The 27,497-nt window shown below is 42.9% G+C and overlaps 2 protein-coding genes across 4 annotated transcripts in view; one reads left to right on the plus strand and one right to left on the minus strand.

Moving 5' to 3' along the window:
• Nucleotides 1-8,712: 8,712 nt before the first annotated feature.
• On the plus strand, nt 8,713-9,894 carry CRH (corticotropin releasing hormone). The gene has a single exon (XM_089899074.1). The coding sequence runs from the start codon at nt 8,723-8,725 to the stop codon at nt 9,302-9,304; it is 582 nt and encodes a 193-aa protein (XP_089755200.1). The 5' UTR covers nt 8,713-8,722; the 3' UTR covers nt 9,305-9,894.
• A 1,725-nt stretch (nt 9,895-11,619) lies between these two features.
• TRIM55 (tripartite motif containing 55) overlaps nt 11,620-27,497 on the minus strand; it is a 41,478-nt gene continuing 25,600 nt past the window's right edge. For 2 of the 3 annotated variants that reach the window (XM_022595376.1, XM_022595375.1), the window contains one exon: nt 11,620-11,742. In XM_022595376.1, coding sequence (XP_022451084.1) covers nt 11,620-11,742 — 123 coding nt within the window. Of the gene's footprint in view, nt 11,743-26,820; nt 26,909-27,497 lie in introns of all 3 variants that reach the window. The other variant, XM_089899073.1, reaches the window with a different exon arrangement.

Here is a 27,497-nt window from a genome sequence, read left to right on the forward strand (position 1 = left end):
AATGTGATACAGCACATCAGTGAATTGGAAAATAAAAGTCGTATAATCCTCTCAAAAGATGCAGAAAAACCATTGATAAAATTCAAAATTTATATATGATAAAAACTTTCAACGAAGTGGGTAAAGAGGGAATGTACCTGAACACAATAAAGGCTGTGTATGACAAACCCAGAGCTAACATTACACTCAAGAGTGAAAGCTGAAAGCTTTTCCTCTAAGATCAGGAAAAAGACAAGGATGCCCACACTTGCCACATTTATTCAACATAGTATTGAAAGTCCTAGCCACAGCAACTAGGCAAGAAAAAGAAATAAAAGGCATCCAAACTGGAAAGGAAGAAGTAACACTGTCACTTTTTGCAGATGACATGTAGCTATATATAGAAAACTCTAAAGACCCCACCCCACCCCCCAAAAAACTGTTAAAACTAATAAATGAAGTTGCAGGATTCAAAATCAATATGTAGAATTCTGTGGTGTCTCTATATACTACTAACACACTATCAGAAAAAGAAATTAAGAAAACAATCCCATGACAATTCCATCAAAAAGAATAAAATATATTAGAATACATTTAAGCAAGGAGGTGAAATACCTGTACCTTGAAAACTATAAGACACTGATGAAAGAAATTGAGGAAGACGCAAATAGATGGAAAGATATTCCGTGCTTGTGGATTGGAAGAATTATTAAAATGCCCATAGTACCCAAAGCAATCTACATATTTAATACAACCCCTTTCAAATTTCCAATGACATATTTTACAAATGATTCTAAAATTTATATGGAATCATGGAAGATTCTGACTAGCTGAAACAATCTTGAGAGAGAAGAACAAAGCTGAAGTATCATTCTCCCTGATTTCAAACTATAGTTGCAAAGCTACGGTAATCCAAACAGTATGGTACTGGCACAAAAACAGACTCATACATCAATGGAACATAATAGAGAGCCCAGAAACAAACCCACACATATATGGACAATTAATTTATGACAGAGGTGCCAAAAACTTACAATGGAGAAAGGAGAATCTCTTCAATAAATGGTGTTGGGAAAACTGGACAGCCACAAGCAAAGGAATGGAACTAGACCACTATCTTAAACCATACACAAAAATTAACTCAGAATGGATTAAAGACTTGAATGTAAGACCTGAAACCATAGAATTCCTAGCAGAAAATTTAGACAGTAATCTTATTGAGATGCTGGTCTTAGCAGTTTTTTTGTGGATCTAACTCCAAAGGCAAGGGAACCAAGAGCAAAAATAAACAAATGGGACTACATCAAACTAAAAAGCTTCTGTACAGCAATGTAAACCATCATCCAAACAAAGAGGCCATCTATTGAATGGGAGAAGATATTTGCAAGTAATATATCTGATAATGGGTTAATATCCAAAATATATAAAGAACTCATACAACTCAACAACAAAATAACAACCCAATTTTAAAATGGGCAGAAAATCTGAATAGACATTTTTCCAAAGAATCCATTACAGATGGCCAACAGGTACATGAAAAGATGCTCAACATCACTAATTAGTAGAGAAATACAAATTAAGACCGTAATGAGATATCACCTCATACGTGTTAAAATGGCTATTATGAAAAAGTCAAAAAAAAAAAAAGTCAAGAAATAACAAGTGGTGGAAAGGATGTGGAGAAAAGGGAACCCTCATACATGGTTGATGAGATTGTAAATTGGTTCAGCCACTATAGAAAGCAATATGGAGATTTCTCAAAAAATTAAGAATAGGACTACCATATGATTCAGCTACTATACTTCTAGGTATTTACACAAAGAAAACAAAAACGCTAATTTAAAAAAGATATATGCACTTCTATGTTTATTGTAGCATTGTTTACAATAGCCAAGATATGGAAACTATGTATCTACTGATGGATAAATGGATAAAGAAGATGTGGTATACACACACACACACACACATACACACACACACACACCCCAAATACTACTCAGCCATAACGAAGAATGAAATCTTGCCATTTGTGACAATGTGGATGGTCTTTGAAGGTATTATGCTAAGTGAAATAAGCGAGACGGAAAAAGACAAATACCATATACTTTCACTCATGTGGAATGTGAATAAACAAATGAACAAATAAAATAAAACAGAACTCACAGATATAGAGAACAGATTGGTGGCTATCAGAGTGGAAGGGGGCTTGCAGGTGGGCAAAAGGAGTAAAGGAAGTCAACTGTACGGTGAGGGGTGGTAACTAGACTTTTGGGGGTGGTCACTTATAACGTATATAGATATTGAGTTATGTTGTACACCTGAAACAATAATAATGATAATAATAATGGTAATAATAGTAAAAGAAGGATGAGGAGAGAAGTGGAGAGATGGGAAAAGACAATCCTAACTAAATAACATTAGTAGCTTGATCCAGCCATGTCCGTAGCTAGATACATTCCGGAACGTCCCAGCTATATAAGCCAATAAATTCTGTTCTTGTTTTAAAGAAAGAAAAGAAATGAGAATCAGAATGACATTGAATTTTTTTATCAGCAACCCTCAATGATAAAACACAAGGGAACAATACTTTCAAAGTTCTGGAGGAAGATTATGTTAAACCTGGAATTGCATATACCTTGCTGAAGTGTCACTCAATTATCTTGGTTAAATAAAAACCTTTTCAGAAATTCAAGAACTCGCACTATTTTTTATTGCTGAGGAATATTCCATTGTATGATACCACCAATTGGAAGTGTTTCCAATTCGAGGCCATGATGAATAAAGCAGCTATAAACATTTTTGTGCAAAAAAAAAAAAAAAAGCAATTCAAGAACTCAGAAAATTTACCTGCCATACATCTTTTCTTAGAAAGTTATCTGTGGTTGTGCTCTAGCAAAATTAATGCAGAAATCAAGAAGGAATAAATCATATGACTCTGGATAGTGAATTCAATCAATAAACAGAAAAGAGAAGTCCCAGGAAGCGAGCTGTGCACCAGACCAGTCTGAAAGCAGCAGGTTAGAGTACTCAAGTAGAGGGGTCTTAAAAATAGGGGAAGGGGGGCTTCCCTGGTGGCACAGTGGTTGAGAGTCCGCCTGCCGATGCAGGGGACACGGGTTCGTGCCCCGGTCCGAGAGGATCCCACATGCCACGGAGTGGCTGGACCCATGAGCCATGGCCACTGAGCCTGTGTGTCCGGAGCCTGTGCTCTGCAACGGGAGAGGCCACAGCAGTGAGAGAGGCCTGTGTACCACAAAAAAAAAAAACAGGGGAAGGGCTTGATAGATTGCTGTCAAAATTGAAATCTGAAAGAAATTGGGAAGAAAAGTAACACAGTAATTCTGGGAAAAACCAAACTGGGAATATAAAAGTAATTGGTAATTGTAGAAAAACAAAAACAAGAAAGGAAATATATCAGAGTCTATGACTTTGTTCTGCAGTGAACACTTTTTACATAGTCAATAATTACAAACTATATTGATTTTTAACTTTTAGATAAATCTATAGTCAACACACAGAGTGCTTTAACTATAGCTATGTAAGTATTAACACTGACAATTTAAAAGTACAGTTGAGAGATCCTGGGATATCAAGGTGCAGGAGGGTGTGTGAAAAGCTGAAAGGATACTAACATTCTCATTTTACAATCCAGAGAGTTAAGAGATATTGTTTATATAGGAAGGATCAGGAAATGATTCTTTGAATGTATTACTTAAAGGTGCAAGGGTAAGATGTAGAAGAAGAATTAAAAAGCAGATCATTAGGATAGTGATCAACAATGAAGAATGAACAGAAAGTGGTACATTTTGACGGAATGCCATGCAGTCAATAAAACAGATGTCATTTAGATATAGGAAAATGTTTGAGATATTATTTTAAGTGGAAAATAGATTATAAAATTTTAGTTATAAAATGTTATCTAGTAATTTCTATATGGTAGGTTTGTAGATTTTTAAAAATACTCCATTCATTGTCTACAGTTCATCCTTTCAAAAGGTTTATTGGGTATCTACCATGTTTTAGCACTGTGCTAGGGGCTGGAGTAACAAAAATGGCAGTTTATAAAGAAAATCAAGTCTCTGCCACACAGTTGACAGCCCAGCAAGGAAGATACATATTGTACCAGTAAGGATGTAAAAATGTGAGCTTTATGATGGAGGACATTCATGATGTTAGGAGAACATAGAGCATAGGTCCCAAACCTAATCTAGGAATCTGGGAAAGATTCCTCCGAGCAATTACTTTTAAGTTAAGAGGAGGGGGAGGCAGAGGAGTTGTTGTTAGGCAGAAATTCACAATTAGGAACACAGTCTGATCCCAATTACATAAAATACATGAGCTCAGGAAAAATTCTCAAGGGAAACAACAAAATATTAATGGAGATTATATTCTGGAATGTGAGGAATTTTGTATTCTTCTTTATACTTTTCCAATTTTTCTAAGTTTTCTGTAAGGAGAATGAATGGCTTTGATAATCAGAAGAGATTAATAAAAGTTACTGTTACTAGTGAAGCAGTTAGATATTTGTGCTGTTTGAGGTCCTCTCCCTAGCCCTACCTATGGAAGTTACAAACAATTGCCAAACCACCTATCCACCCTCGGCACTGTTAAAGGCTGTCATTGGAGATGGTAGATTCATTTCAACAAATGTTTCAGTTAGCAAACCTGGCTTACATCTTCATTTGCCATGAACTTTGCTAGTAGAAGCATATGCTGGGATCTCCTCAAAAGTCAGGGAGATGCAGATGGCAGGAATATGCCCAGCAGGTACCTATTATTTCTAATATTTCTTTATTCATTGGACTGCTGTGCCATCTTTTTAAATTTAACTATACCCTGTATTATGTTCTTATTGAAAAATGCGGTTGAAAGCATGAAGTAATCCTTGTTTTGTGCCCGTATTTCTTGGATTGTGTTTTTAGGTTCTAAAAGCATTTAAATTGGTTCTCCAGTGAATCCTTTCAAGAAGTTATTCCTACATGTAAGATTGAACCTGTCAGTGGTAATTTTTACAGACTTGGGTATTTAGTTTGCTGTACATATAAGTCCTGTTGCAATATGTTATTTCTTCAATCACACATTTGTATCATTATTTTGAGAACCACATATATACTTTATCAAAAGATCTCTTTTTTCCAAAGTAAACTAAGGTGGAAAATCAAATTAATGCAACTTAAGTTGGCAATGCCTTTAAAAATCTCATGTTATAATGACGAGATTCAGCTGACAGGTAAATTGGAGTGTGTGCACAGAGATCAGGTGCTAGGGCATCAGCATGCACAGGGAATCTCTGTGATCTTATACCTTAGGAGATTTATCAATATACAAAAGTCGGAGAAAAGGTAACTCAGGATGGGTGTGTGAACATGTTGCTTTACCTAAATTCATCCTCTCACTTCAATTTGTTTCTGTGTCTCTGCTGGAAAAGGTGGTTCAAAGGGTATTGTTATAGTATGGAAATACTACAGCTGGTAGTCAAAAGAACTGGATTCTAATTCTGACTTTTATCACTAACTAGCTGAGAGACTTCAGGTAAGTCACTTAACCTCTCTGGTTCTCATTAAAACTAAATGATCTCTTCCAGTCATTTCTAATGTGAATGCTAAGTGATTTGATGAGATCTAACTTTTGGCTAAATTGTGGCGAGTAGGGGCTACTCTGCACAGTTCCTCCTCCGCTGAGATCTAGGCCTTTTGTTCTTCACCCCTAGTCAGAGCCACTTTGCCCAACCAACTGCCTACTCTAGGAAAATCTCACAGCAAGGATTCAGCAGTGATGAGGGAGCCATACTAAAACAACATCCTCCATATGGCCCAAGAGGAGAGAGATCTGAAAAGGTTTGGGGTTAGTCAAAGCCCAGAATAAGTTGTATCCTCTCTGGAGGAACCTCCCACGTCTCCCCAGCTAAAACCCATGGTCTTATCCCTTTCCTAGTTCTTCTGTATCCGTTAACCTCAACTTCCCCTTTCAAATCTACTTTCACCTCCAGGTTGGTATCCAAGCTGAGATATGCCAATGGGGACAGAAGAGGGTTCTTTTCTTACTGACATAAAACACAGTTTTCCTCTAAAATCTCAACCAATTTCATAATTATGATCTTCTATTAACAACTCACATCTTCCCCAGAAGACACATTTCTTTCTCTGTTCTCTTATGTCAAAACTACATTCCATAGTGCAATGATCCAACTATGGGCTGACTTCTCTGGAAACTGCCAGAATTTCTCTTTCTACCTTCCTTTTGTTTCTAAGAGCAGTTGTGGATTATTATAGACCCAAAAATAGGAGTTGAAATAAGCATTGCATCTTTTGTCATGCTAGCTACAAAGGAAGTAGCTATAAAGGAAGTAGCTACAAAGGAAGTAGCTACAAAGGAAGTAGCAGAGGTAACCCAGAATGAGGAAAAGGAAATTTCTGATAAACAGCTCTGATGGTTATATAGAAGCTGAATTGAATCATAGACACCAGAGTTTGGAATTGAATTTTGAATTTTGAATTAGAGGTAACTGCCTCCCACCTATATGATAGTATCGATTTATTTTGAAATTTGAGTGCGGTTTTATAGGCATTCCATTCTGTGGTACTGCCAGAGAGCATTTATTTATTTACTGGTCTCCCATGCAGCACATTTGAATTTGGAAAAAGAAATAATTAAAACAACAACAACCTGGGTGCTCCTGATGTGGATAGTATCATGGATATTAATAGTATTTGGAACTAAAATGAATTAGGTTATCTTTTACAGGCTCAATATTCATCAGTGAAAACATGTAACTGACAAATTCAGCCCTGTAATCAAGCAGTTTAAGCCTTTCCCATTATAGAATAGGAAGTTAGAAGGAATGCTTCTGTCATTGGGCTTGCTTTGAGTAAACTAGATAAAGATCGTTTAACTCACTCACCTCTCACTGGTACTTTCTCTAATTTGGAGACAGAAAAGTCCAAAATTAATTTCAGATTCTGAGAGAAGAGACAAAGGAGGAACAGTGAGTTTCTGGGAGAACTTAAAATCTTTCCTGACTGAACCTGTTTTGTGCCTCTTCATCATGGGAGTAGCTCTTGCATCATTTTAAAAACTTGGGCAGTGTTTCAAGAGACTTATTGGTCTTGCCTCTGCAGACTCGTAATTCCTTCATCTGTTCTTGGGAGGAAAAAGCAGTTAGAGGCTTAAAAGCTGGACGTCTCTGCACTCCCATCTCCTTGTTCTTCATTCTTATCCGGGCAGAAAGGTAATGGGACACTTTAGCAAAGGGATATTTTCCAATACTGAGGTGTTGCCTGACACAGCTGGTCAGAGAAGTTAGGTGGGAGAGGGGAGGGGAGGATCCAGAGCCCCCCCATAACTGGTTACTGCTTTTCCCACAAGACCGTGTGTTGATAGACCTCCCTTCCTTCACTCTTTCCCTTCCCCTCCCCTCTCAGTCACTGTCTCTTTCCTGACCTTCAGTTTGGCCTTTCCTAGTAAGAGGTCAGTATGTTTTCACACTTGGGAAATCTCATTCAAGAATTTTTGTCAATGGACAAGTCATAAGAAGCCCTTCCATTTTAGGGCTCATTGACGTCACCAAGGAGGCGATAAATATCTGTTGATATAATTGGATGTGAGATTCAGTGTTGAGAGAGCAAAAATTCTGCCCCTCGTTCCCCGGCAGGGCCCTGTGATTTATGCAGGAGCAGAGGCAGCACGCAATCGAGCTGTCAAGAGAGCGTCAGCTTATTAGGCAAATGCTGCGTGGTTTCTGAAGAGGGTCGACGCTATAAAATCCCACTCCGGGCTCTGGTGTGGAGAAACTCGGAGCCCAAGTCCGTTGAGAGACTGAAGAGAAAGAGAAGAGGGAAAGAAGAAGAGAGTGGGGAAAGAAAGGAGAAGGGAAGAAAACCCCTGAGAAAGCCCCGGAGCCGTTCCTCTGCAGAGCTGCGCAGCGCTCCGCTCACCTGCAGAAGCGCCTCAGAAGGTAGGGAGCGCCTAGACGGAAACGCGCCTCCAACTTTGCACTGCCTGAGCTGCCACGGTGTGCGCCGCGCAGCCAGCTGTCCCTAGGCGTGCTTGTGTGTGTGTGTGTGCGCGCGTGTGTGTGTTTACCGACTGTGCCTCAGGATTCCGATAGTAGCTGGGATGTGGCTAAAGCGAACTTAGACGGCTGCTCATCGTTACCCGAACTGGGAGTTATCCCTCGCTGGCTGCGTAAATGAGCCCCCCATCCATCCCAGCCGCCGAGAGAAGGGTGCAAGGGCAGGGATGGAAAACGACGAGGAGGAGGCGGCAGTTCTCAGTTCGGAGGAAAACGCTGAAACATCCGGAAAGGGGGGGGTGGGGGTGGGGGGAGATGTGTAAAACAGGTGAGATCTTACATTTGTAGGTCTTCTCTAGAGCTCGGGGGATTGGTTTGGGGGACCGTTACAAAGGGCACTCAGGGACCGTCCCTTCGTGAGTCTCGTAAGAAGAGTCAGTCCGGCCTGACGAGGGGCTGAGCTTTGGCGCCGAGCCCCGCAGGCGTCCCTTTTCCTGCTCCCCGTCTCAGCCTGCCTCCAACTCTGGAAGTCCGAGTTTGCGCGCTTCAGCACCGCGGACAGCGCCCGCCCGAGCCCCCGAGCCAGGTCTGTGGGTGTCGTCCTGTAGGAAGCCCCCCATCCCCCGAGTGCACCTCTCAGTTGAGCGCAACTCTGATCAACTCTTGCTTTCTCTCTTTCTCTCTCTCGTTCCGCCCTCTGCCCACCTGGGTGCCGCACCTAGCGCCCCTAACATGCGGCTGCCGCTGCTCGTGTCCGCGGGCGTCCTGCTGGTGGCTCTCCTGCCCTGCCCGCCATGCAGGGCCCTCCTTAGCCGGGGGCCCGTCCCGGGGGCCCGGCAGGCCTCGCAGCACCCCCAGCCCCTGGATTTCTTCCAGCCTTCGCCGCAGCCTCAGCAGCCGCAGGCTCGGCCCGGCCTGCTCCGCATGGGGGAGGAGTACTTCCTCCGCCTGGGTAGCCTCAATAAGAGCCCCGCTGCTCCGCTCTCGGCCGCCTCCTCGCCTCCTGCCGGCAGCAGCGGCAGCCGCCTTTCGCCGGACGAGGTGGCCGCCAACTTTTTCCGCGCGTTGCTGCAACAGCTGCTGCTGCCCCGGCGCCCGCTCGACAGCCCTGCGAGTCCGGTGGAACGCGGCGCCGAAAACGCCCTCGGCGGCCGCCAGGAGGCACCGGAGAGGGAGAGGCGAGCCGAGGAACCTCCCATCTCCCTGGATCTCACCTTCCACCTCCTCCGAGAAGTCTTGGAAATGGCCAGGGCTGAGCAGTTAGCGCAGCAAGCTCACAGCAACAGGAAACTGATGGAGATTATTGGGAAATGAAACGGTGCGTTTGGCCAGAAAGATTCTGCATTTAACACAAAAAGTAAAAATAAAAGATAATGCAGTATTCTGTACCACAGCGTTGCCCTGATACCATTTGTTTATTTTTATATAGCTTGAGACGTAGAGGATGTACAGCAAGAGCGCCCATACTCCTTAGCATGCACAAAGTGTATTCACGTGCAGTAACAGCAACATCCTGTAATTTGTACCGTGTACTTATAGTTTCTATTTCCAGGTGTCTTTAACAGTGTTTTAAAGAGAGTATAGACCCAGGAGGAAATGTTTTGAAGAAGCAGACAGAAGTCACCCAATTGATTTTGTTGTGGTTTGAGCCAAAAAGAATGTCATTCTCTTGGGTGGGTGAGACAAAATCTGTAAGCTCTTTGAACCAACTTTTCCTTGTAAACGTTTCAGTAATAAAACAGCTTTCCAATCCTTGGTCAATTTGGTTGTGTAAGAGAATGTTGAATATTTATATTTCTAATAAAAGCTGCAAAGGTAATCATGACTTTATTTTTCCTCTTCAGTGCTCACAGGGGAATATACCCTGAGCTCCTTACTTCCTCCAAATTGACTTCAGCACAAGAGAAAACAAAACTCCTTGCATTTTATTTTCTACTAAAAACACGAACCTATGTCAGTGGCTTACACTGCAACCACCTTGGACTCGTCTCTGCACCTCAGATTACTCCTCGGAGGTTAAGTTAAATAATTTGGAAAGTTGTTTCCAGTTCTAAGGCTTGGTAATTCTATAGATGGAAGATTGATTCACAATGGAAATAACATCTAACCCTGATTACCTGTAAGATGTGAAATAATTGGGGGCAGTGGGGAAGGAGGAAAAGAAAAGAGGACAAGGGCTGTGGTGGGGCTTTCCTCCAATTAGGGGCCAAAATGCTGCATTGTTTTCCCATGAGAAAGGCTTACTTTATCAAACGATTACTTTGGTACCATTAATTATCTTTTTTTCTAAGCTATTTTCCACTGGTGTCTTCTAGTAGGAGAAACTTAATAGCCCCTCCACTTAAAAGAACTAAATGTAGTTGCTGTAAAATGGCCCTTGGGAACATTTTTTTTATAAAGCACATTTTGACTTTAATAACTTCACAAATACCTCATGTATGTCTATGCCAACCCTAATCACTTTTAATTCTTAGGAATACGAACTATCTCTATGCACTTCTAAAATCAAACAGCACACCTAATTCGTTTTACAATGCACTCGCCTTTGGTAGTTTAGTTATAACTTTAAAAACTCAGTCGAGTGTTTAATACTTCAAAATTAATTTGGATGGATGAGGATGCTTCTTCCCTTGAGACCCTTCAAATTCACTTGATTAGTGGATTAATAAGATGATATGAAACATAATAAATCATTGTAAGGCTAAGTTGTTAAAAACAGCATTTATTTAAGAGTCCATACAGAGTAAAGTTAAACTTATGTTTCGAAGGAGGCAAAATTATGGTGGAACAAATAAAGCATAATTTAAATACATATATATATATATTTGTACATGTATAATGTGTATCGTGTGTGTGTATATATATATTTAAATACATGCAGTTATTCTACGGTTCAGCAGATTGGTGCCTCAGTGGATACATAAGAAAATGACAGTTCCTGTTGAAAAGTCTTTTTTAGTTAAAGTGCCTGATATCTGCATATCTAAAACTAAGATTAGAAAAGTGTCACAAGAAGTGTCCTTGGCCTTTAGCCTTCTGGACTATGAAAGTATCACCAGAGTCAAAGAACATTTCTGGATATCCATTCAGCGACATCTATTGTGGAAAAGAGGAAAGCTTTGTGAAGCATCTCATATCTTTGGTCAATGATTCACCTTTTGTCCATATATTGATAAATCAGTCACTTCTGAATTAACACTGAATTTCACTGACCACCTGCACTGTTAAAGAGGAAAGAGAATAAGAGCTACTATGATTTCACAACAAAAGACAGTGCCTATTAGAGATGAGAGAGTAGTGCCCACATTTTTCAACACCTGCCACTTGTTACTGAAACACACACACACACACATATCACACATACAAACCCTTCATAATGTTTCCCACACAATAAAAGATTTGCGTAAGATCAAGTTCCTTTTTTCCCAATGCTTTCTGCAACTGTTTTCTCAAAGCATTGTTTTCCCTCAATGTGTTAGCTAAGTCATCTGGAATTAAAGGATATTTTTGGTAGAAATCCCGTTCAGAGGTCCCTTTCATCACCTGCATACTATTAGTTTTATCTAGGTTCCCTGCTGCCTGTGTGAATCTCAGCCAGGCAGACAGAGGTGCAGCAGTTGGAATGAACATCATTCATTCAGGGAGTTCAACCAGGAAAAGGAGAAGACATGGCGAGCTGGCTGAGAATCAGCTCCATTCCCACTCCCTGAAGCTGCAGCCTGTCCCTGGAGGGGAGGGTCCTCAAATCCAGTCTGCAACAGAAGAAAATCTGCATCAGAGGAAAAAGAGGCCAGTCCTTTTTGAGTTGATCCAGTCACTTTTCTATTGAGGAGAAAGGATAATAATAATTATATAGGACATAATTATTGTTAGGAGTGGAAAGCAAGCTCAGGTTATCTTGGCTATGACCAAGAGCCATGAAAGGAATTCACACTCATGATCTAAAAAGGGGCAACAGTAATGCATGCCCCTTGGGAAACAGTACAGGCTATTCTACTTTTTTTTTCAAGTCCACTTGTACATGATTTACTGAGATGAAAATAACATTAAAACTAGTAGGAATTTGGGTTTAGAAAAATCTGCAAAATAAATAAAATCCTGATTTAAATGACTTCACTACATCGCATGGCATAATCTCTCCACTGCTAAAGTAAGAATTTCTACCAGCATGTGAAGAATATATATATATATATATATATATGTAATTTTTGCAAAACTGCAGGCTTAGTTTTGAGCAAATCATGAATAAAAGGACTTTTTTCTCCAGGCAATAAAATCTAATTACATAGACATTCCTAAAGAGATATCTATCTTTTATAGATACCAGACAGATACAAGTTATGATTTTGAAGTCATTGATCTATCTAATCTCATAAGTGAAATTTATTTAGGATGCCTTGAGTTTAAAAAATAATCACTCAGTGGAGTGAGGGACAATCATAAAGAAGCCTTGCTGAAATGCAACTTGATGTAAAAATGCAGACTGCTTACGTTGAAGGTACCATGACAAAGAGTTCTTCCTCAGAGAACTACCAAACACAGACTAACATTCTGATGACTTCACTGGTAAAGTTATCCCATGGGATTAGAATGCCACTGATACCAAAGCAATGAGGTAGGCACATGCATTCAACCCGGAAGCCCTGGGTGATGTTATGAAGCTGCTGTATGAATGGACAATACCTGGCACAGGCAAAGCAGAACTTCAGCAAGTATGTTGTTTTGTTGCCACTCAAACTATTTTCAAGAGAAAAAAGAGTACTTGTCCTGCATTTTACCAGACTTTACCCTAAGCATATACTGGGTGCTGATGTTTCAAGTTCACTAAAATTTTCCCAAGTCCTTATGGCTTTGGGATTATCCTTCCCCCTGCCATGTATGCCCTGATAGAAAGTTAAGAAGGGCCATGGAATCATATTAGCCACAGTAGAATAAAACTAAAGCAGGTAGATTTCTATAAAGGAATAGTTGAGACATCAAGTGTGATAGAGCTTTTTTTTTTTTAAAGAAGATGTTGGGGGTAGGAGTTTATTACTTATTTATTTTTGCTGTGTTGGGTCTTCGTTTCTGTGCGAGGGCTTTCTCTAGTTGCGGCGAGCGGGGGCCACTCTTCGTCGCGGTGCGCGGGCCTCTCACTGTCGCGGAGCACAGGCTCCTGACGCGCAGGCTCAGTAATTGTGGCTCACGGGCCCAGTTGCTCCGCAGCATGTGGGGGTCTTCCCGGACCAGGGCTCAAACCTGTGTCCCCTGCATTAGCAGGCAGATTCTCAACCACTGCGCCACCAGGGAAGCCCGATTGGGCTTTTTTTAAAAGGCTGTTACTAGATTCTGTTGGTAATGGGTTAGCCACTTCAATGTCCTTGAAGTTGACATGGAATAAACATCGTCCTGACAGATGCCGGTGCCTATGCGCTCGTGCTGAACTCTTCTCTTCCCCGTCATAGTCACCTTACTCTCGCGAATCCTGAAAAAACCCAAGTGATCTAGGCATATCATTAATGTGTAAAGTACTTTTCTCTGGCCATTCTGTATGAGTGAAGAGTGAATTCTGCCTAGATGAACAGACCATCAGGCTTCATTTTGTAGCCTCTTTTCCTTGAAGGCAATTTCTAATCTAGAGGAAACTTCCATGACAGTTGTTCTGAAATATCTGAAGGGTGAAACTAGAGTTGGGTGAGGTATTTTCTGCAGAGGGACGGAATCTTTGTGACACTGCTGGTGGCTTGCAAGCCATTTGCGGCTGCTTTTGGAATCTGTATATATTTTAGTGCTTTTTTTTTATACTTGAAATTAAAATCTATCTTCCATTTTCAATGTTTTAGCTGTTAATACCCTACAGCCTTCAAAACTTGCTATTAAATAGTTTGGGTTCGCTACTTTTACACTCTCATGTTTTCAGTCAGTTATTAGATTCCAAACAATATGGACCAATGCTATCTTTCAGAGAAGAAAGGCTGCTGCCAGAGCAGGGGGCTAAGAGCGGAGATTATCCTGAGTATCTATAGGTGATTATACCATCTCCCTGGTTTTACTTATGTGAACTTGACGACCACCCCGCCGCGAACCATCTCAGCAAGGAAGTTTTATGCAAAGAGGCTTAGCCTGGTTTTGAATTCCAGTTTAACAACTTATTAGCTGTATGACTCGGGCAAGTCACTTAACGTCTCTGAGCCTTAGTTTTCTCTTTTGTGAAATAGAGGTGACACCCTATCTCACAAGGTTGTTGTAGGGCTGAATAAATAAAGTAACGCACCTAAAGCACTTTGCACACGACTCAGTTATTATTAACTGCTTCGTAAATGTCCGTTTCCTCCCTCCCTCCTTTCCTTTTCCTCCCTTCCTCCCTTCCTTCCTTCCTCCCTCCCTCCCTCCCTCCCTCCTTCCCTCCTTCCCTCCTTCCCTCCCTTCCCTCCTTCCTTCCCTCCCTTCCCTCCTTCCTCCCTCCCTCCCTTCCTTCCCTCCCTTCCTTCCTTCCTTTTCTTCTCATATTAGCAAAGAGGCTCCTCTGCCACACAGAAACACCTGGGGACTGTTTGTGAGGAACGATATACAACAGCCAAGATGCCCCAGTAAAGAAAGACAATAGTATTTGTGATGCTCATCTTTCCATCATGTATAAGTTTTAGTTCCTTTGGCATGCTGTAATCATGGTCACTCATCACCCAGTCCAGTGTGCCTCCACGTGGCCCAACTTTATATATGGCTCTCTCATAAAGGAAGAATGAGTTAAAAATTTAGAAATCTTTCTTTAAGCACAGCCCATTCAATCATAAGCAGACATTTTCCCTACAGCCTTCCCCAAGAGAACTGTATATATGTATTCCTTTAAATAGTTTTCCAAATGCTGGCTCTCCTTCATCACAGGAAGTGCTGTTTCTTGGGAATAATGATGTCTCATTGAAGCTGAACAAAGGACAGAGAATGATAAGCACTGATCTCCTCTACCTGCTTTTGAGTTCGCCCTGCATTGCAGTCTTTTCTGAGATGTGTGCCAAGGGGAAGAAAGGATTGTTGGTCCAATATTATTTCTAAACTTTACACACTTTCCTCAGGTAACAAATGAACAAACTTACAACCATCATTTAACACTGCTCTATCAGCAGGGGGCTTCAGATACGTTGAGAAATGTGAGTTTTAGTCATAAAGTAAAACCAGGAGATGGAACAGAAAGGCAGAATTTTCCATCTCAACTGGGAGACCCAGTTCAGTCAAGATCCACAGGAGACTAGCTGAAGGGAATGATATACCTTTGCTTAAAGGAAAGACCATTTTTCTCACATGAACTTGACCAGAAATCCTGGGTATCCATGAACCAGACTCACTCAGAAACACAAAATCTTTTATTTTCCTTTGATTTATTTCCTGTTACTATCAAATGCTGTTTGAAAGGAAAAAAAAAAAAAAGTGTCAGATTCTGATGCCAGGCTATCCTTTCCCTGCCCTGAAGAGCAGGTGGTGAGAGTTGCTCCTGCTTAGGGCTGAGTGATGTGCGTAAGCATCATCCTTGTTATGTCATCGAGAACCACTTCTTGCTGATGGGGATAAAGTAGCATGAATTCTGCCAGAGGCTTGTGGATATCTTTCTCTGTGTATAGGACAGTTCCAGGTTCTGGCCAGTGTTTGCTTGGCCTGAACTGTGCATGGTATTTTGAAAAAGGCTTGAATGAGTTGCAAACATTAAATAATTAGGAGCAAGAGTGTGGAGAAATAGAAACTCTTGTGCACTGTTGGTGGGAATGTAAACCAGTGTAAAATAGCATAGCGATTCCTCAAAAAGCTAAACACAGAATTACCGTATGATTCTGCAATTCAGTAAGAATTGAAAACAGGAACTCACACAGATATCTGTACAACCATGTTTCCAGTGGCGCTAGTCACAATAGGTGAAAGCAACCCAGGTATCCATCAACGGGTAAATAGATAAACAAAATGTGGTGTATACATATAATGGGATATTACTCCATCCGAAAAAGGAAGGAAATTCTGACACATGCTACAACATGGATGAACCTTGAGGACATTATGCTAAGTGAAATAAGCCAGACACTAAAAGACAGATTCAGTACAATCCCACTTACATGAGGTATCTAAAGCCGTCAAATTCATAGAAACAGAAAGTAGAATGGTGGTTGCCAGCGGTTAGGGGGCGGGGGCAATGGGAAGGTATTGCTTAATGGGTATAGAGTTTCCGTTTTGCAAGATGAAAAAGTTCTGGAGATTGGTTGCATAATAGTGGGAATTTACTCAGTGCTACTGAACTGAACACTTAAAAATGGTGGTTAAGATGGTCATTTTTATGTTATGTGTTTTTAACCACAATTTTAAAAACAATATTTTTAATCAGGAGATTTCCCATTAAAATCTGGATTAGCAGGTCCTCTTGGCAAAGCAGAAGTTTAGCAACCCAGAACCTACAGGAAGGGCTGAGCAGCACGGTCACTTTGGGCTGGGATGCACTCTCCCACAGAGTTTTCCACAGTGCTCACCACTCCCTTTTGCCTCCCCTGCTGCAAGGCTGTTTTCAGCGGTCATTTGCCACTGTGCTTGTACAGTTGCTATGCTCAAAGTAAGTTAAGAGGAAAGCAAACAATATCATGTATTATATTTGTGCTTCTATCAACTTTTTTCTTTCACCTCACCTGCTTTTTCATTAATCGTACCTTCTTGGTCTCTAAAGGCACACAAGCTTGCTGCTCTTAACAGAAGGTTAGTTTTTAGTAGGAAGGTGTCAAAGAAAAGAGAGGATAATACTCAATGGAGTCTTTGGCTTGATTTTTATGCTAAATGGGATGAATATTTTTAAAAAGCCAACATGCTTCTTGTGGCGATATTCTTGACAATCAAAGCGTGGAACTGCCTTCGGCGTTTCACTGAGGCCAAATGTGTCCCTGGACACTTAGCGCAGGGGATATAACTGGGTGCCGTTTTGGAGGAAATGCTCTTGTTTGGGCTTGGGGGCAACACCAGTAGCCCCCTTTACCTAAATGCGGCCCGGCCCACTTGATTCACTGACTGAACAAAACGAAACAGACGCTTTCCGGATATTCACTCTGGCATAAGACAGGGTAGCCACATTTATAAGAGGCATTATTTTTTGCTAGCCTAAAATAAAAGAGTGAGCTGTGTGCCAGGTCATTTTGATGAGTAACCAGTGCCCTCAGGCTGCCTCTAAGCTTCCCAGGGCCTCTGTAAGGTGCCAGCCTCTGTCCTTCCCCAAATGAGCATCGTGTACACCACCCACGATTCTGATCCGTTGCAGTGTAACTGTCCTGCGTTCCATTCCCTCAGGCTTATCCAAGTGATAGTAACTGATTGGATAAACTGAATTGCAACTGAGACATTAATGGGCGCTGATGGCTCCAGGTCCACCCCTGCCAGATACGATTTTACCTAGAAATGGCCTTGCCTCACCCTGAGGGCCAGGCTGTTGTGGACATGTCAGCCACATGCCCAGCATGCAAGGAGGTGCTGGGGGCAGTGAGGAAACTGTGTTCAGCCCCACACCTGGGCCCCCCCACTCCTCTCTGCCGCCGTGAATGCCAATGACAAATTCAACCTGATGGAAGGATCTGGTTACCATGCATGGTAAATGCCAGTCTTTCTAGGTCAATCCAAAAGAAGCCTTGAGCCTCCACAGTGAAAGCCATTTGCCTTAAAGGAATGTGGGTGAGAAGGGTAAGGCTAGACTTGAGGCCACTGAGTGGGTGACCACCAATGTCTCTCCCGCACCTGCTGGGCTGGGTCAGCGAATCAGAGCCAGATGCTGGAAACAGGTGTAAGGAGGAGCGCCGAGGTCAAGGGTAGAACGTTTATTCAGAAAGATTCAACCCAAGCATTGGCCTGCTCCCTGCTTAGCCTTCCTGAACCCCAGGCCCTTGGAGAGCTTAAGCATTATGGATTCCAGACTGGAAAAGAGAGTACAGCCAAGACCCTGGGCCAGTCATCAATGCCTGAGAAGTGACTGGGGCGTGGTCTGTGACTCACAGCCAAGGGTCTAAGCCCTGGAAACTCGGCTGGGCAGGTCCATCATGGGCAATCCTTTCACAGGAATGCAGTCATCTCTGCTCAGTGGCAGAGCAGTCGAGGTATGTTAGGAAGGCAGCACGGAGCTGTAACAATACAGCACGCTCTCCGCAGACACCAGAGGAAGGAGAAAAGAGGTACCCCTCACCCCACCAAATGAGCCCTGGAAGGAAAACATTCACTAAAGAGCATTTTTTGCCCTTGGGAGAATTTACAGTTCTGCACACTGAGGGATGGAAGGGATGGATGAAGGGAGTTGATCTCGGGGCTTCGTTGCCATTAGCTGTCTCCCTCTTGCTAAGTTAGGGAAGATCAGAAACCAGGACTATGAAACGAGAAGAAATGAAACTCACTCACTTTTTCTTAACCTGGAGGAAGATGTGTGGTGTGCTCTCTTTGGTCTGTTTCAAACATGGTGTCTAGGAATTGATGGGGTCGGTGGGGAGCAGGAAGGAGAAGTGAAAATGCTGATATCACAGTTCTGCAAAAACCTACAGGCAGGGCTTCCCTGGTGGCGCAGTGGTTGAGAGTCCGCCTGCCGATGCAGGGGACACGGGTTCGTGCCCCGGTCCGGGAAGATCCCACGTGCCGCGGAGCGGCTGGGCCCGTGAGCCATGGCCACTGAGCCTGCGCGTCCGGAGCCTGTGCTCTGCAACAGGAGAGGCCACAGCAGTGAGAGGCCCGCGTACCGCAAAAAAATAAAAAAATAAACCTACAGGCAGCCCTCTTCTCAGGCATGGACCTGATATTGTGTGTCCGGCACAGCGTGTGTGTTCTCAGCCTTTCTGAAAGGAGAACAGAATTACAAAGGATGCTAATTAGATCATTAATTCCTCACAAATGGGACTTCTTTGCCTTGTGTGGGGGGAAACAGGCAAATAGGTTTTCAAGAGCCGTGGGAGGCTGATGGTATTGCTGTGCCCAATTCATGGACAAGAAAGCATGGGGCGGTTGAGCAATTGGCTCAGAGTAACGCTGTGGGTTATGCTGAGACGATAAACCCAAGGAGAAAAGAGGCAGCGAGTGCGGCTGAGCATGCGAGACTCAGGGTGCAGGCTGATGCCACCCCAGGAAGCCAGAGACAGGGAGGCAGGTGGGTCAGCAGCCTGGGGTGCAGCTGAAGGACTGGTGCACTCATTTGCAATGTATGTGCACATCACTGCAGGCAGTGGAGGCCAAGAGCTGACCTCTCTATGCCCATGTGTCGTGAGTGGTGAGTCAATGCAGAGAACCCTTGGTCACACTATTTTTGCCTCAATCCCATCAACCCAGGTAAAGTGGGGATTCACCCACTTTTCCTAGATGTGGGCACGGCCTCCATTCTGCTGCACGCACACACTCCGTGGTGGTGGACAAGGGGTCACTGGGCACCAGGCTCCCAGCTGCTCCATGATTTGGAGCCGGTCACTCATCCCCTATAATCCTCCACTAAAAAATGAGGAGGTTTGACAATTCTTACTGTGCAGGGTTGTTGTGAGGTTTGAATGAGAGAATCTGTCAAAGACCTTGCCCGTTAGTTACAGTCATTACCACGTGGCACTGGTTTCTCACGATGGTGGATTCCTTCTTTGCTTTGTTGGTTGTAGTGGGGAAAAGGCCTGGAAATCACTGAGATACATAAATAAAGACAGAAAAAAATCCACGGGATGTACAACACTAACAAGAGTCTTAGAATCAGAATAATAAACATTTAAAAAATACGGGAAGCAAAACCCAACTAGCTATGTCATAACAACTCCCCCAGAGAGCTCTCCCCAGTGCCTGCGTTACTGTTTTCAGGAATCGTAGAGCTGTAGGCGCAGGTTGCCAGGGGAAATGAATTCATTACGCTGCTCACAAACAATTTACATTACATTTCTTTAAAACAGATACATCCAGTCTAGCTTCCTATTAAAGGGACTTTTACTAAGGAAGCTATTTGATCCTGAGAAATATAGCCTACAGTTTCAGTATAGAAAATTTTTTTTTTGGCCCTTCTAGAAAAGTCCCCAAATTGACAGTTATTAGGATGTCACTTTCCCAGCAGGAAAAAAAAAAAAAAAAACCCAGAAAGAGAAAATTGCAGTTGCAGGATACAAATGAAAAAGCATTAATAATATTCATATAATAGTCTCATTAAAACTGACTTTTTTTTTGCGGTACGCGGGCCTCTCACTGCTGTGGCCTCTCCCGTTGCGGAGCACAGGCTCCGGACGCGCAGGCTCAGCGGCCATGGCTCACGGGCCCAGCCGCTCCACGGCATGTGGGATCTTCCCGGACAGGAGCACGAACCCATGTCCCCTGCATCGGCAGGTGGACTCTCAACCACTGCGCCACCAGGGAAGCCCAAAACTGACTTCTTTAAATAAAAACCTTACTCCAAAATTTTTTCTATGTAAAAATGCCTGCATTTCATTATCAGAACTTATAATTTCTGGGACTATTAAGTACTGGACAATGTTATGCAGTAACTGTAGGCTAGTCCTGAGTGCTGATTGGTTGTCTCTCTATTTTTACCAAGTGAAATTCCAGCATAGTCAGGGTTCCTGGCTTATCAGCGATTTGATTCATAAGCTTGAATCTCCTAATTTGTAAAACACAAGCAACTGCTCTCAGTAGGGGTTTCTATTTGAAAATAATTTGACACCCTGAATCCCTCAATTCAATTTAGAGAACATAGTTAAATTTTCATTCATTTCAGTTTGTTTTGGAAAATTAAATAGATCATTTCAAAGAACATAGGACCTATAGTCACACTCATGGGAAATCATATTCTTGGTCTCCTGCTTTATTTTTTAAAACGTTCTGTGATACCTTGTGAAATTAATCTTGCTCAGAAAAGAAGCTTTCTGGACCTCTAGCCTCAGGCATCTCTCACCTCTCAGTCCCTAGTGGCAGCTGGAGTTGATATTTGCCCTTCAGCTCGGAGTGAATGATTTGGTCTCAAAGGTTATTTGCATGAAAATTATTTTATCTTTTTGTGTGTGACAGCTCGTGGGGACCCACAGCTCCGCACACCTGCTTTTCCTTGGAACGTTGGCTATTGTTCATCCCAGTTTAAGAAAATATTAATATTTTCAAGGGGACTGAATCTTGGATTCATGAGAAATTTGCTAAGATCTCGGGTCTGGGGACACATGTATTGGTTTCTGAGACTCTAGGAAATAAACTCTGGGCTTTAAGAATCTTGGCTAGTGCCATGTGTCTTTCTTTCCTCCTTCTTGCCTGCCTTCCTTCTTTCCTTCTTTCTTCTAAGAAATGTTTTTTATTTTCCCCTGGGAACACCTTTATAACCTCACAGGACAACATTTATAGAACCAGGGTTGGGAACTAAGATGGCCATGGGCTGGTTTTCCTTGGAGATACTTCCCGCACTGGACTCCACATATCCCTTTTGCTATTTTAGAGTGAAGAGCCCAAAGGTGTGGGTAACCCACATCGTCCCTGTTGTTCTGTCTCTGAGCTCATGATATATTCGATAGGAAGCATCTGGGAACACTCAAGACAGGAGGAAGGACCATCTGCACCTTCTTGTCAACACTTGGGTTGGGAACCTAGGACCTTCTCAGCCAAGAGGACAAGCCCAGGGTTGGAAGTCCCTGGCCCACGACAGGGTGGCCTCTGCAGTTCCGTGGAAAGTGGTGTAGCCAGGACAAGGAGTGAACTGGGGCAGAGGCATGTCATTAAAATGTACAGACATATTAGCTCATAAAGCAATTTACATCTAAACTAAAAATAGGGCCCCACAGACCGGTGAACCTAGTCATCAGACTGTAAAGTTCAGCCTTGTCACTTAAAAGCATCAGGCACCGCAGCCATCGCGGCCCTTGCTGTGCACGGCCCTGTGCGCGGCTGTGAAAGGAAGGGGAGACCGGTGTGTTGGATGTAGGCCGTGAGGTCTTCCGTGGCCAGCCGTTTGGAACGTCTTAAGGATTGTCAGCATCTTCCTCCTCCAGGCTCTCCCCATCGGCCCTCTAACTTTTCTACCCAACCTTAAAAAACAGTATTGATCTATGAGAGCGAGGACCTTTCTGTATCCATTCAAGCAGGCAGACACAAAAAGAGTTATTTTTTTTTTTAACACTTATCTTGGGATAAATTCTTCAAGAAAATATAACTGCGAATACAGGCACCTAAACAGAGTTTCAAAATACATGAGGCAAAGCTGATAGAACTGCAAGGATAAATGGGCAAATCCACAATGAGAGTCATAGATCTCAAAATTCCCCTCTCAGCAATCGATCAAAGAAGTAAGCAGGAAATCGGTGAGGATAGAGTGGAGCTGAACCACACTCTCCGACCCGGTGGACATGTATAGAACGCTCCACCCAACAACAACAGAAAATACAAGGTTTTCAACTGCACGTGGAACATTCACCAAGTTAGCTCAACTTGGGGCCATACAACAGATCTTAATACACTTGAAGGGATTGGAATCATATAACAAATATTCTCTCTCCACAATGGAATCCAACCAGCAATCAAACGGAAAGCAATCTGGAACGTCTCCATACAATGAAATACTGCTCAGGAATAAAAAGAAATGAGCCACTGATACATGCAACCGCACGGGTGACCCAAGAGCGTTATGCAGAGTGAAAAACGCCCGTCACAGGAGTCTATGTATTGGATGTTTCACTTATACAATCTCCTAGAACTGGCAAAACTATAATGACAAGCAAAACAGTAGCTGGGATGCAGGAAGGAGATCAACCGCAAAGGCACGTGAGGGAACTTCTTGGAGTGACAGAAATACTCTACAGCTTTACTGTGATAGTGGCTACACGATGCTACGTACTTGTCAAAACTTATTGACCCGTACACTTAGAATAGGTACATTTAAAAATTCACATCACCTGTCATCTCTTCATTCACCTACTATTCCGTGACTACCTTTACTGTGTACATTCTAAGTCTTTGCTCTACTGGGCAGTGAGGCCTAAGTACCTTTAGGTGGACTTAGACATGGACTTTGTGGAGCTTATGGCATCTCAAGGGGTAATCACGGCTGTGTAAACATTCAGCTAAATGGGTGCCTAGAAGGAGATTTGGAAACAGTTTGGGAATTAGGGATTTATGTAAGAGCTTCAAGGCAAGAAATACATTTTGAGAAATGCAATGGGCTATCTATTTCACTGAAAATCTATTATTATTATTGTCGCCCAGAATGATTTGTGTCAGGCCTAAGTCCATAACCCTCCCAATGAAAACATCCTGAAACAATTTATAAAATTCTTAGTACTAGATTTTTCACTCTCTAATGTTGTGTAAATAGATGAATCCTTTCATCGAGTAGTTGCTTCCTTTTCCTCATGAGAAAACTAAGGCTCAAAGAAATTAAATGTCCAGAGTCAGATGCAGAAAGAACAGGACAGGAACCTAAGTCCTGTCTCTTGATTTCATTGATCTTTCCTGAGCCCCAAGCCTTAGCAGAGTTTCTATCCAACTTGTTTGTCTATTTTCAGACTTGAAGAATGGAATGTGGAAGGTGGATATTCTATCCTTGCAACTACAAATAGCTACGATATGGTGAAGGCTTTTAGGGTCTCTGACAACTACAGCTTCATGCTCTGGTGAACTAGATAAGCTGTGGTTCTTTACAGAGGTAGACGTGGCAGAGATTTTAATGTCAACAACCCCATCTCCAAAGCAACTGGCTTTCTGCAGGTGTGTGTGTGTGTGTGTGTGTGTGTGTGTGTGTGTGTGTGTGTGTGTGTGTGTGTGTGTGTGTGTGTGTGTGTGTGTGTGTGTGTGTGGTGGAAGTGGGGCTGGGGTCCTCCGACCTTGAGGCAGCTGCCATGGTCCAGATCAAATGTCAGCCAGATCAGCTGCCAAGTTAATCTACCAAATAGGGAGACATTTCTCTGGAAATCCCTGTTCCCTGTACAGCTCTCATCAAATGGTTTGAATAAATTCTTCCAACCAAAGCCACTAAGCCTCACTGGGAAGGGAGGAAGGGGAACACGGAGGGGCTTTCAATTGTTGCTGCTCCCACTTCTGGAAAAATCTAATGGCCACACATATGCCCAATAAATTGCCCAGTTATCCGTGAGGGTGGGCGTGGTCCCTGTGTTAACACTTGGGTGTGATTTGCATGTAAGTGGGTAGGAAGAGAAGGGCTGCAGAGGAAGCAGGTTGGACAAGGAAATCACCCAGGAGATGGGGCTCACAGAGACTGCCTTCCAAGGGCGGCCGGCCTCATCACAGTGTACTTCCCATCTTATTATTGCCCTGTCTTCTGAGGTTGACTAGGGCGTGGTGCAATTTTTTTAAAAATAAAATTTAAAATTAACACATGAAGTAGATCAAATGCTATTTCCTCCAAACTCTCTTTGCATTGACTGAGCATACAGCAGCCCTGGTCTAGAAGGGTGGGAACTTAGGGCCATTTTGCAGCTAAAGACCAGTTCATGGGATTTCCCTGGTGGTCCAGTGGTTAAGACTCCACACTTCCACTGCAGGGGGCACGGGTTCGATTCCTAGTCTCCTGACTGGGGGAACTAAGATCTCACACGCCTTGCAGTGCGGCCAAAAAAAAAAACCAACAACCAAAAACAATTCATCTATATGGGCTTTGCACAGTGTGATATAGGGCTGAATCCAAACCTTGTTGAGAAATTAGTTTTTCTTTGAGAATGAAGGTGGGGAAGGCAACATGTACCTCTTATCAAACAAAAAGCAGAATCCCGGTTCACCACCGGTGCAGAGTCAACGTCTGTTTTTTTGCCATGGCCAATTTCTGACACATAATCTGCCTACGTAATTAGGTGAAGAGAGAAGGTATGTGATAAAGTAGAGTTAACACAGCATCAGAAATCACAGGCAGCAAAAGCAAGGGCAGGCTGTTCGAATGGCCATGAGGAAAGCATCTGGAAACATTTGCCTTCTTAAAAGGTGTGCAGTTCCACTGATGGGGCTGAAGTGAGTTTACAGATCCGCCAGATCCTTAGATGCTTCTGAAATTCTAAGGCAACCTCGTTTCCTGACAGGGGACCGTATGGTTAAGAGAGGTAAGGCTACCAGTGAATCAAGAACTTTTGTGTCACATCCTAAATGTTCAGAGAAAGACTAATGATGAAGTGTGAAGTTCTAACAAGCTAACACTGCGTTGGACAAATATTAATCTAGTGAGCTGGGTTCTGAGGTAGTGAAGGTGAATCAAACCTGCGAAACCTTCACAGAGGTGGGGAATTTGATCTCTGTCCATCTGTCCATACCCTCTTTCAGGCAGGGATCAAAGAGTGGTCCTGCATCCTGAATAGGTTTCCTTCGCTACGTGAAAGGCCCTTTCTCAAACACCAGGAATGACACAAGCAAGGTTCTTTGAAATAAGAAGGTCAGTTCACCCTATCCACCCCGCCCCACCTGCCTCAGCCTCATGACAGGCATGTGAATGACACAGCATCCATGACATGGGCTCAGTGGATGGCAGACAAGAAGCATGACTCTCCCCCTGCAGCCTCAGAGAAGCATTACACAGATATATGGCGACAAAGCCCCAAACCTGAATTCTCAGAATGTAAACTGAACTCTTCAGACAATTATTCAGATCCAGTTACTTAGGATATTCCAATTATGCATGGAGTTTTCTCTCTCCCCATTTGCCCCACTGAGTCCATGGCCAATACTTCCTCCCCTGCTTTTCACCACAAATAATGACAGGAGGAGGAGTTATGCACCTGAGCGGACGATAAGGACACTCAGAACATTCTAGGGTACACAGGTTTCTGGCTGACTATTAGACACTGGGGCGGGTCCTACTCACACACAGTTATAGACATGACAGGGACCCATGGAGAGCCTACTGCCATTGCTGAGCAGACAGCTAATGAGGCAGAAAGGAGCTATGATTGGAGCTTCCAGAGGAGTCAATGTCAACCAGGGAAAAGTCAGCAAGCCAGAAATAGCTGAGTCCTTTCAGCACTAGTCACCCCGAATCACTTCTGAGCTACAGGCACAGGGAGCTGGGTCTCGGGTCCAGCAAGGTCATTTACTCAAAAGCACATGGGGTTTGAATCTTTAAATACGATTCATTAAAGCTGATAATTTTCAAAAGGCTGCGAAAGGAGAAAGATGTCAGTCCCTAAGCAAACCTTCTAACAGTAAAATCAAGAAAAGGCGTGACCATGAGAACGTGTATCAAAAATAATGTGCTGTTTGCTGGCTTTATGACTCTTCTTTGGTTCTGATTCTTTACGGCCAGTAGATGAACATTGGCCTCTGGCTCATTATGCACTCAGATCTCACCTGCCTGAAATGTCCCTGATGTTGCTGTCCCCGTGGCACCCTTCTCTCAGGGCTCCCCTCTCCCAGAAGAGACACTGTAGAGTCTGAGGGTTCAGAAAGAACTAGAAGTCACCTGGCCCACCTGCCCATCAATGCAGTTACCTGGCCACCTCCAGGGCACCTCTCTGGTGAGGCAGATGAAATGCTGCTACATAATCGATGGAAACCCTGCGTATTCCTGAATCAGGCCTTTGCTGGTCCTCGATCTACTTGGAGAGCAGTGAGTCCTCACAGCATTACGGACATCATTTGAAACCGGCCTCCCCTAATGGCTATTCTGGAGGGTCCACTCCCACTGGATTACTGAATAATTGCCCACGGAGTCTCTGTTCTGAGTCAGGATCCCCCTCCATGCAGGATTAGATGATGGAGTGATTCTCCTCAGGGAGGTGCCTCAGGGCCACGAGTACTAAGAACTTGGTTCTTTTTAGGTGGCTGAGCCTCAGAGTTGGGGAGAAATCCATCCCTGGGCCTATGGAAGAGGAACATGTATGGAAGAGCTACACGAGATGTTAGTCAAGGGAAAAGAAAATATTTCCTACCCATTAAGGTAAAAATCAAGCACTGAATCTGACGCCAGATGTAGTGAAGTACAAGAAAAGCCAAAAGTGCTAGGCAGATTGCTAACTCCTGCGAGAGAACAAGAAGAAAGCTTCACTGATATTATCACAAATAATATTTTTCAACATCATTTAGATAGATTTTTCATTTTCGTTTGGGGCGTTCTCCTATTTCGGGTTATTATCGTATTACTGTTTTCAGAAAACAGCTCCTCCTGACTCAACTTCCACTAAATATGTAAGGAATCCCATAAACTTTCTAGAAATAAAGTTCCCATCAATTTTCTAGAAAACTTCCTACTCCATTTTTTTAAACCTAAAAACAACCACAAAAGGTTTCCTTACACCAAACATTTAGTTTTGTCATTTTTCATCTGTGAAAATAAATACATGGCGCAAAAGCATGTTCATCTGTGAATTTTCCAAAAATCATTTCCATTTATTCCTCATGGAAATCGAGGTTCACTTGAGCAGATAATCAAGAGACTAATTTTATGATTTCTGAAAAAAATGCTATTTGTTGTTCGTAACCACCTGATGACCCAGGAGCACAGAACTCGAGCAAATTTCTCTGCCAGCCCCGTGTCTGGGCAACACTCACACGCACACGTCATGTAAGAATACTCATGGGTATGGAGTAACCATGAACATTCTTCCAT

Source organism: Delphinapterus leucas, chromosome 17, assembly GCF_059928025.1.
Source record: "Delphinapterus leucas isolate spDelLeu-1000000601 "Yukka" chromosome 17, BTC_Dleu_Yukka2, whole genome shotgun sequence".
NCBI classification, from domain to species: domain Eukaryota; kingdom Metazoa; phylum Chordata; class Mammalia; order Artiodactyla; family Monodontidae; genus Delphinapterus; species Delphinapterus leucas.